Here is a 10,835-nt window from a genome sequence, read left to right on the forward strand (position 1 = left end):
TTTCAGACTGTAATCATTTAAGGCATCATCAATGCTGTACTTCAGAAACAATGCATACTGTAGTCACAAAAAGCCAAAACAGCCAACAGAATATAAAAATGCAATAATTCCCTATCTTGGTAATTAAAGACTTTAATAAATAGAGTATTAGGAGAGAAAGCATACATACCAGTGGTTAAAAAAATCAAAAAGGGGAGGAGAAAAAAAAAGAAAAGAAAAAAGAAAGAAATGTTAGATACTGAGGTCACCAACCTGCATAATGGCTGTTACAGCTTAATAATTAGATATCAAACTTAATATGTTAAAAGAAATAACAGGGAACATTTTCGCAACGGAGCATCTCCAGGGGTATTACAGCCCTGAGCTGACCTGCTCGTCATAACCCTTTTCCCTATTTAAGAAAAATAGCTATTAATAGCCCTGTCACAGATATCCCCATTCCCAAAAGTTTTCTGTGCTCCAATTCGCAGACTTGACTTGTTTCCAGGTAACCAAAACATAACTTGAAGATATAGTATATGTGCTCTACAATCCAGACCCCTGGTGGATTTGAGTTTTGAAGACCCTGCGATGACTGATTTGTCCGGCCATCAAAGCCGAGCCTCGGCCAGATGTCTTTAGTGTCAGAGTTGAAGGGGCTCAGTGGCACAGGTGTGGCTCAGAGGGTCAAACGGTCAGAAACTGGGTCAAGAGAGTGGCCGTCTGGATCTTGTGTCTACGAAAGATAGAAAGGAGCAAATCGTGGATACTAGGCATTTACTATATATACAATGGAAGTCAGAATTATTAGCACCCCTGTTTATTTTTTCCCCCAATTTTTGTTTAACTGAGAGAAGATTTTTTTCCAACACATTTCTTAACATAATAGTTTTAATAACTCATTTCTAATAACTGATTTATTGTATCTTTTCCATGATGAAGGTAAATAATATTTTACTAGATATTTTTCAAGACACTTCTATACAGCTTAAAGTGACATTTAAAGGCTTTACTAGGTTAATTAGGCAGGTTAGAATAGAGAAATCATTGTATAACGATGGTTTGTTCTGTAGACTATCGAAAAAATATTTGCTTAAAGGGGCCAATAATATGGACCTTACGATGTAGTTTAAAAAAAAATTTAAACTGCTTTTATTCTAGCTGAAATAAAACAAATAAGACTTTCTTAGGAAAAAATATTATAGGAAATACTGTGAAAATTTCCTTGCTCTGTTAAACATCATTTTAGAAATATTTGAAAGAGAATTTTTTTAAAGGGGGTCTTATAATTCTGACTTCAACTGTAGATGACTTTGGCGTTTCAAGTAAGATCATTTTCAGTTGGCACAACATCTGAAAGAGACAGGAAATAAAATTGTTTACGTAAAGACACCAGTGAAACGGCACATCTGGGTTATCCTAAAATTCCCCGGAAAGCCATTTCCTGTTTTGTGACACCACTTTCCATGCAGGATGTTCGGTTTTCCTTTTACTTTACAAGGATTGTCCCTGTTCTCATGCTTCTTCAGAAAGACCAGCTCTTCACGCTTAATCGCAATAATCTCAGCAAGATGAAGCCGTTTTATTCTTCACACACTCAGCATTCTTGGTGACTTCCAGTAACAAAATTAGAGTCAATGTAGAACTGCTGTCCTCATGATTTAAATATAAATAATGATTTTTAAATATAATTGTTTTTCCAGATATTTTACACGACTATGAAAAGAATTAAAGAGGAAATTTCTCAGATTCTCTGAATGGATTTACTACACGAGTTTTGCCAAAAAAATTTTTAACAAATCTTTTAAAATCATTCTAGAGAAAATTAAAATTGCTCAAAGTAACAAATGCTTTCTTTCTAAATAATGATAATAGTAAAAATCACAATAATATTAGTATAGGTTGTTTTTAATCATGCGGTGCTGAACATGCGCAAAATTCAGATGGAGGACAGGAAGTAAAAAACTGAGTGGGACACATTGAGGAAAATCCGTATCTTTGTGATTTATCTCATATTTAAAGAGGATATAAATAGAAAATAACCACATATGTTGGGCATGATTCTTATATCATGACGAGGGCCGAGTTTTCTACTGAACTCAAATATATTTGCCTATCAAGGCGGTGTATACTGTATAAACTATTACGTTTCATGAAAAAATACTATAGTAAATACTTTAGTGTTTGGAAGCATACTATAGATACTTACTTAAATTAAACTGTCATAGTAATTATATTGTTGCAGTTGTACAACACTACTGTAGTGATAAACAAATTATTGAATAGGCTTCAGTTTTCAACGCTATATTTACACACCATCATAATGCAGCAGACTTTACACTAACGTTACCATACTACAGTATTTGGTAGCATTCATTAACAAAGAGTTGTACACATTATACACTATATTATGTGCTTCAAAAACAAGTTTATTATAAATTACTATAGTTTTCCCCATGCGGATATCTTCCAGGTATCACAAAATAACAGATTAAAGCATACAAAAGCATGGACACATAGTCTACATTATTATTTATTTAGTTTTGTAAGGTGGAAGAAGTCCTTCACAATAACAACTGTCTAGTTCTGTACTGACGATGTTCTGTCAATGAACTTACCATCAACAAGCATTCACCACTGCTGCGCATCAATATTCACACTACGGTCGTTTATTCCATCAAAACGCCAGTATAGACTTGGATTATTGCAAAACAAGACAGATTTCATTGCAGCGATTACATATCAGGGTGCGTTATTTATATTCTCCTGGATTTTGTATAAGCGTGGTGGTGTTTGTATTTGATTTTTATACAACACGTTAACATATTTATACACAGAGCTAGCCCTGTATATAATCTTTATTGGTGCTGTCAAAAGAATTATCATGTTCAAAAAAGCTTGTACTCATGGATGTATTAAAAAAAATACTGCCTTTTCTTCTTTTTTTCAGCCAGATTCTTAAACTTCCCCTTTTCCCAAAAACTTTGGAAGTCCATAAAAGCAATTCGACACTTCTTATTTTGGCCAATTTAAACGATTATAAGCAACATACAACAGAAACATTTTGATGTTCTGATAGCAATTCCTGTGAAGAAGAATCACTTCCTGCCCTCCATCTGAATGTTGAGAGTCATCAATGACGTCATGTAAAAACAACCTTTTCAACATTTAAAGTAGACCAAAATCTTTCATCAAAGTTGTCCTAAAACTATTGAAAACACCCATTCTTGTCTTAGGACTGAAATGTGAGTAGTCTAAAAAGCGTGATTGATTTGCTTTTGAACTCTGGTACCTGGAGTGAAAGTAAGGCCGGGATGCTCACTGCACGACGCAGGCGGTGCAGCACTGCTCTTGCTTCTCGGGCAAAGTGGTGTAGTTCATCTGCCTTACAATCTCAGCAAACAGCTCATCCACCATGCTCTTGCTCTTGGCCGAGGTCTCTATGAAGGGGCAGCCCCACTCCTGTGCAAGAGCCCGACCATCAGAACCAGCAACCTCCCGCTCAGACTCCAGGTCCACTTTATTCCCCACCAAGATCAGAGGCACCTTCTCGAAGCGTTTCACGCGAACAATCTGGTCCCGCATTGGTCTGATGTCCTACAGACGCACAGAGATAAGAGTGTGTTCATGACTTATCAAAAATATATGTTTTTATATTTATATAAAGATAACTAAATATCTAAATGAAAAGTCAATGTACAGCTATTTAACACCCTTAGGTCTGGTTTCACAGACAGGGCTTAGACTAAGCCAGGATTAGGCCATAGATCAAGACGAACATTCAAGATTTGTTTTATATATCTGCCTTTGAAACAAAACACTACTGGAGTCATCCTAAGATAAAACAATGGCACTAAAATGTTGTAAAATCTCTCAGTTCAAGTTTATTTTAGTTGAAACAGCTCAGACCAGCAATTTAGTCTGGGTTTAGACTTTAGCCTTTTCTGTGAAACTGGATGTTAGAGTCACAGTGAAATGAATGTAAATTAAAGAAGCAACAGATTTTCTGCTATTTGCTGTGCATCTGAGTGTAACGTATTAAAAAGGATATATGTAGGTCAGGAACTAGAGAGGTGTTGAAAAGTATTTAAGTTGGCCCCTGTCTGAGATCAGCAGCTCACTGTTTGTTTTGATATTTTACATGATAACTTTTGCCCCTCCTCTTGTTAACCATGTACATTTCTTATACTGACTAGCTGATTTGATAGGTGTTAGCCATCATTCAGGTGATGATTTTTGTCCAAATAATGGGTACAATAAGAAATTTTAAATGCTTAATTTTAGATTTTATTAGTTATCTGGCACAACATTAAGTATGATTTTAAAAAATATATATTTAGTTTTAGATACAAGTATGTATTAGTCTTGGATATTTTTTACATAAAGGTTATAATAATAAGATACAGAATGTACAATGGTGGTTATTTGGTTTATGGTGCTATAAATGGCTAAACAAATTTTGAGTAAATCTAAATGATTAGTCTCATTTACTGGACCTCGTATTATTATATAATTTTGAAATTAATTTTATTTTTATAAGAGAGAGACATTTATTGCCGTATCAGCTTCTATGGCTAAAAATGGCAAATGTCATGGCAAAAAAAAAAAAAAGATCAAATTTTCCACATTTTATAAACATCACTTTTCTATATAAAAATATTCTAATTATTAAATGTCATCAACAACAACAAATACACAAGATTAAAATACATAAATAATAATAATATACAAGATAAAAATCAAAAACATTGATAATTTTACAACTTTACAAGGATTCACATTTAAAATGATTTTATTTCAAGTCTCTCCAGATAAAAATGGTCATCTGATAACATTAAAAATAGGGCATTCCACAAGAATATGTTTGGTTTCTGTCGCAATATTGACATTTTGGGGGTTATTCTGACTAAATGTCCAAGTGTGAGTCTTGTGTGTCCGATTCAGCATCTTCTGTAAGCAATCTCATCATGCCTTGAGTTAAAAAAAAAAAAAAAAAAAAAATCTTATTTCAGACTGGATTTCAAAACATTTATTTTTTTTGAGCACTGATCCCTTTCTGCTTGCCATTTGTTAAGAATATGGGCTTTTATAAGTGGCTTTAAAGCTGAAGGTGGGATTTTGCACTCCTTTATTCTTTCTGTTAGGGATGTTTTGGCAGCTTTTTATTTGTATGATTTAGTCTAGTTATATTTATTTGTCCACAGCTGCAAGAACTGAAATTCCTAAAACTAGCATGGACTTGTTTCACCTCAGTGTGTCAACTGCTGAGCAGATTTCGCAATAAAATAATAAAATGAAGAAATATGGATTGAAGCTTGCAGAAGTGTTGTAAACAGTCTATGGGTATTTGTATGGGACTGTGAAAAAAATGTTTTTGAAAAGTTTTGCATACATATGGCACAATTGTCAAAACTATCCTTTTACACAAGGGGTGTCAAACTAAGTTCCTGAAGGGCCACAGCCAAGCAGAGTGTAGTTCCAACACACCTTCCAGTAGGTTTCAAACTAGCCTGAATTACTTAATTAGTTTGATAAGGTGTGCATAATTACAGCACAGCCATAATCACCCTGCAGCCCAAGATTGGCTACTTACTGAACTTCAGCAGGGCTGAGCCTGGACGGGAGACCACATGGGAAAAATAGGTTGCTTTTGGAAGTGGTGTTAGTGCGACTAACAGGGGAACTCAACCTACAGTCTGTGTGAAGCGTAACGCCCCAGTAAAGTGAAGGGGACACTATACTGTCAGTGAGTAAACCGTGGTCCTGACTCTCTGTGGTCATTAAAAATCTCATAGCACTTCTCATAAAGAGTAGGGGTATAACCCCTGTGTCCGAGCCAAATTCCCACCATCGGCCCTTGCCCATCATGGCCTCCCAATCATCCCCATCCACCAAATGGGCTCTATTACCATCTCTCTACCCCACCTTTGGCTGGGGTATGTTGAGCACACTGGCACAGTTGTCCTGTGGCTGCCGTCGTATCATCCAAGTGGATGCTGCTCACTGGTGTTGGTATGGACAGACCCCCTTCAAGATTGTGAAGCACTTTGGGTGTATGGCCATGCACGATATATGCGCAATATAAATACACACTACACTACATTACATAAAAGCAAAACTGTGCAAAGCCACAGCCTTCCAGGAACACCTGTGGTTACCACAGATCTGTATAAATGACAAAAGCACTGCATTGTTCATGCGAGGCCAGTAAATGGCTGTCACTTTGCAAAGAACACAAACTACATCTGTCAGTCCTGTAGTCCACCATTGTTGTTTTAGTTACTGTTGAATGTGTGAAATGTGTGCGATTTTGTAGTTTACACCAAATATGGACATTTAAAAAAAACAACAACCAAAAAGCTGCACTTTAAAACATATTTGCCAAGTTTAAATCGAGCATTTTAAGTGTCAATGCAGTTGTTATGTAAATGAGAGGACAAAATGCTGAAAAGGTTTTCATTTTTATAATTGAAAATGCCACTGGTGACTTGAGCGGTTTGTAATTTTCACTGGAAGACATTTTTTCTTTCCTTTCATTTAATGCTACTTTACTAGTTGTACAAACAAATTGAGCATCTCTGCCTTCAAACTGTCTGGTTAATAGTGGAAAACATATTTGTATCAGGATCCCATCCAATGTTTTGCTTGGCTCTTTTCTCCCCTCAAATAAATTATTTATGCCCCTCATGTGAACAACGTACCTGCTTTGTAAGATAGAAAAGTTGAATAATTAATGAGAAAACACACAAAACTATAAAGAGTGGTGTGTGAGATCACCAAGGTTGAGAATAGTGCATCTGTAACCTGTTGCATATAAGCCCTGAACTACTTTGAAATGCACAATTTATGATTTGATGTCAGCTACAGTAACTTACATCTCAAGTGTTTGGTGAACTCTGAATCACAGAAGTTCTCTTGCTAGAGCTATCATCTAGCCCCAACTGTGCTATTACGGCAATAAAATGTATAATAATGGCCTAATCTAAACCTCAAGGGCCCATTAGCTGTACTAACACAGTGTTACTCACCTGAAATGACTGCTGATTGACAAGGCTGTAGACTAAAATGAAGCCTTGCCCGTTTTTAATGTACAGATCTCGCATGGATGCAAACTGCTCGGTCCCGGCGGTGTCCAGTATCTCCAGCACGGAGGGGGACGAATCCACCTCAATCTCCTTCCTATAGAAGTCCTCGATGGTCGGGTCGTATTTCTCGATGAATGTCCCGGTCACAAACTGGACCGTGAGTGCGGACTTGCCCACGCCGCCGCTGCCCAGCACAACCACCTTGTACTCCTTCATTTGGTCTGATCCACGCTTAAGCTACAGCTAACTTTATCTGCTCAACACCGGCCATAAAAACATAAAAATACCACAGCACGTCTTATCGAGGCCTTTAATGATCAAAACAACACCAGAGGAGCACTTTTCACGGGTTCGAGGAAATCAAAGCAGAGATTCAACAGAGGATACTGCTTTTTCTGGGTGAATATCTAGCTAAATCCACAACGCCCCTCCATCTGCACTCTATCTCCATCGGGATCCGTTCGTCAAAGAGTTTGTTAGCCACACAGGCGGTATAAAACACAAGTATTGTGTGTAGTCGTGTCCATGTTTGGCGTCCGTGTGAATGGAGCGCTACATGACTAGCTTTAGCTGGCTAGTGCTTCAGGAGGAGAGCGAGGCTGAACTCGCACACAAACGGCCCTTTCCTGCTTTAATATGCGACGGATGTACGTTAGTCACCGGGTTTTCTCTCTCTTAGATGATCAACTCATACACTCTGTCTCGGAATCCTGCATCGCCTTCCCTTCTGGTGTGTCTTTCCCCCGGCCCGCCTCTGCATATCGGCCCCAGACAGAAGCAGAAGCAGCGGCCCCGCAGCGGAGCTCTCGCACACTGGCGTCAACGGCTCCTCTGAGTCGATTCTTTTTTGAGAATCAGTTGAATCGGTAGTTCTCGAGTCATTTTTGAACCTTCTGTTTCGGACATGCTCAATTCAAACACACACACAAAAATTAAAACCATAAAAAAAAAAAAAATCATGAATAATAATAGTAGAATACTTTATTGTATAACAATTTTGTCAACAGGCTGCTATATAAATTGGTAAATAGATTATTTTAAAACATAAAAATCAGATTAAAGCTAGCAATTAAAACACCACCTAAAAATCACTTCCCTGGATTTATGATTAATAATTATGTTTGAGAAAAACGAAATTCTTGAAACTAGAGAAGAGACTCCCATCAAAGACAACAGAACAAATTTGGAAGTCCCTTTTTTTCTGCTATTAAAACTGTCCAGCTAGAGCTAAACTGATCACCCTTGCTAGCTCTGGACAATAATACATCACTTTTGTTTTTAACACTGAGAGTGTTGCATAAATGTAGACATAATTTGGTTTTATTTTATTATTATTTTCATTTATTTATTTATTATTATTTCTACAAGGGGAGTTTGATGTGTTTGTAACATGTAAAAATAAAAAGTGTTAAATAAATAATAAAAACCGTAACTTTTGTTTTATTCTGTCAACATTTTCCCAATTTAAAATGACAAATTTGTCATTTTTGCATGATTTAACTGAAAGGTTACACAGACCCTCTGTGCTTGTATTTATTTTTAAACAGTGTTTATACCTTGGAAAAGTAAAACAAAGTGAGTATATGGCAGAATAACAGAGTTATTTATTGGTAAACATTAAACATTTTTACTGCAATATTTCTAAGAACATGGTAAATGACAATTGTTATCAATATCAGTTACCTTTACAGATTAAAACAAAAATGAACTTCACAACCCACAGATAAATACAGCTTAAAACAGACATTTTCAAGTGGTCTTTTTCCATAGATGTTTTTTTTAATAAATAAGTTTGATTTTTACACTTAATAATGACTGAAACTAATCTAAAATAACACACATAAATATCCTTATTGAAAAAAAAAAAAAACGTTTTCAGAACATGTACAGCACGTTCCAAGATGTGGTGTTTAAAGAAGTATTTGTGATATATTTGAAGACATTATGAGAGATTAAAAGACAAAAAGCAAGATATGTATATTCATCATTACAAGATTTTGGTTTAATATTTTGAGAACTTTAACTCCCCTACTTAGTTTTCTTTAGCATTGTTTTTTTGTTTTTTATTTATTTATATATGTTGTATTATTAATGAGGATGGAAAGCGTGAATTGATTATTATCTAAGTCTTTGTGTAAATTTAAAAAGAATTAATGCCTTTCTGCTAGTGTTCAAGCATTGTTAATACAAAATAAAGTATATATATAAAAAATGTACAGCACGTCAGCAGGAGACGACGCTGTGACGCAATTACGCTATGACGCAAGGGAATGCAAAACCGACTCTTTAAAACGAACAGTTCAAAAGAACCGATTCGCGGAAATGAGGCGGACCCGTTGAGGACGCGCCTCATTCTCTCCAATAAACATCCGCCAGAAATCACAGTGCTATCACAAAAATGTAAAAGAAAAAAACTATGAGCTGAAAGAATTTGTGATGTTTTTGTAACGGCAGATGCACATCCATTCTAAGCAGAATCAACAAATTAAAACAAGTTATGAAATAGGCCGAACTACTTTCACAGTGTCTTTGAAAGTTCAGACTGGGCGTGATTTGGAAAAAAAACTTTTAAAACGGCGTGTCACCACCCTAACTGAAACCTCATTTGTTTATAACTCAATAAATATTAATTATTATTATTTGTAACAAGAAGTTTTTGTTATTTAATAGTATTTTATTTTTTTTTACCATTTTATCCCTTTAACTTCTAATGACGCTAGTTAACACTATTTTTTTAACACATCCCCTAATTTCTAAAATATCAACCTCCAAATATAAAATATTCTAAAATATACCAAATAGTAGATATGTCGGTTTATGGTAAACTTACCAGAATGAGTACATTTAGCCTTCTATGAAAAATCCCAAAATATAAAGTGTAAGACCAATTTGTTTTAAAACTATATTCAAAATAAAACATGTTTGAATACTAAATCTATAAATCTTTATATTTTTAAGTATGCCATTAAGTAGGTTAAATTCTCATTTAACACGCTCTCATGATTATTTTACAATTGATCCAAAATCAAGTGCAGTGCAACAAGATGTTTAAATGATTTTTTAAAACCAACAATGCTGCATGTAAACTACTATTCAAAACAGTTAAAATATGGTCAACTATTTGGTAGAGCAGGCAATAAAAGGGTGAAACAGTCAATGTATCAGACACAGAGATCATTGACAGTAAAATAATTTAAGATTTTGTTATGCATAAATCAATGAGCAAATCAAGTACTTTGATTGTGCCTAATGCGTTTTAAACTTGGAGAGAGGTCAAAAGCAGGCAATTTAAGGGAATAGTTTACCCAAGAGGGCGATGCGGTGGCTCAGTGGTTAGCACTGTCAGCTCGGCTTACAGCAAGAGGTTCACTGGTTCGAGTTCCAGTTTGGTTAGTTGGCATTTCTGTGTGGAGTTTGCTTGTTCTCCCCATGTTTGCCCCCAAAGTATATATATCGACCCCAACATACTCTAATGTCGTGGGGACTTTGGATTTTGTTTGGAAATGAAAATCGGGTTGACAACAAAACCCAACGTCAGGCCGACATCAATGTCCAACGTCCAACCTAAAATCAACTAAATGTCAAAGTCTAATCATGTTACACTTTGACTCTGTGTGGACGTTAGAAACTATCACCTCTATCAGACATTGGATTTTGGTCACTTTCCAACACAACCTAAAATCAACCAAATATCAACGTAATTCGACCTCGTTATTAGACGTCAAAATAACGTTGGCCGTAGACGCTGGCTAGACATTGAATTTTGGTCAC

At 35.8% G+C, this 10,835-nt stretch overlaps 1 protein-coding gene across 2 annotated transcripts; it reads right to left on the reverse strand.

Moving 5' to 3' along the window:
• rap2c (RAP2C, member of RAS oncogene family) lies at window positions 1–7,924 on the reverse strand. Of its 2 annotated transcripts, NM_001007055.1 has the most exon segments (3): window positions 1–715; window positions 3,272–3,576; window positions 7,008–7,316. In NM_001007055.1, coding segments are annotated over 2 exon segments (552 nt in total). In that variant the 5' UTR covers window positions 7,281–7,316; the 3' UTR covers window positions 1–715; window positions 3,272–3,297.
• Window positions 7,925–10,835: the final 2,911 nt, after the last annotated feature.

Source organism: Danio rerio, chromosome 14 (genome assembly GCF_052040795.2).
Source record: "Danio rerio strain M-AB ecotype USA chromosome 14, GRCz13ab, whole genome shotgun sequence".
In the NCBI taxonomy this organism is placed as follows: domain Eukaryota; kingdom Metazoa; phylum Chordata; class Actinopteri; order Cypriniformes; family Danionidae; genus Danio; species Danio rerio.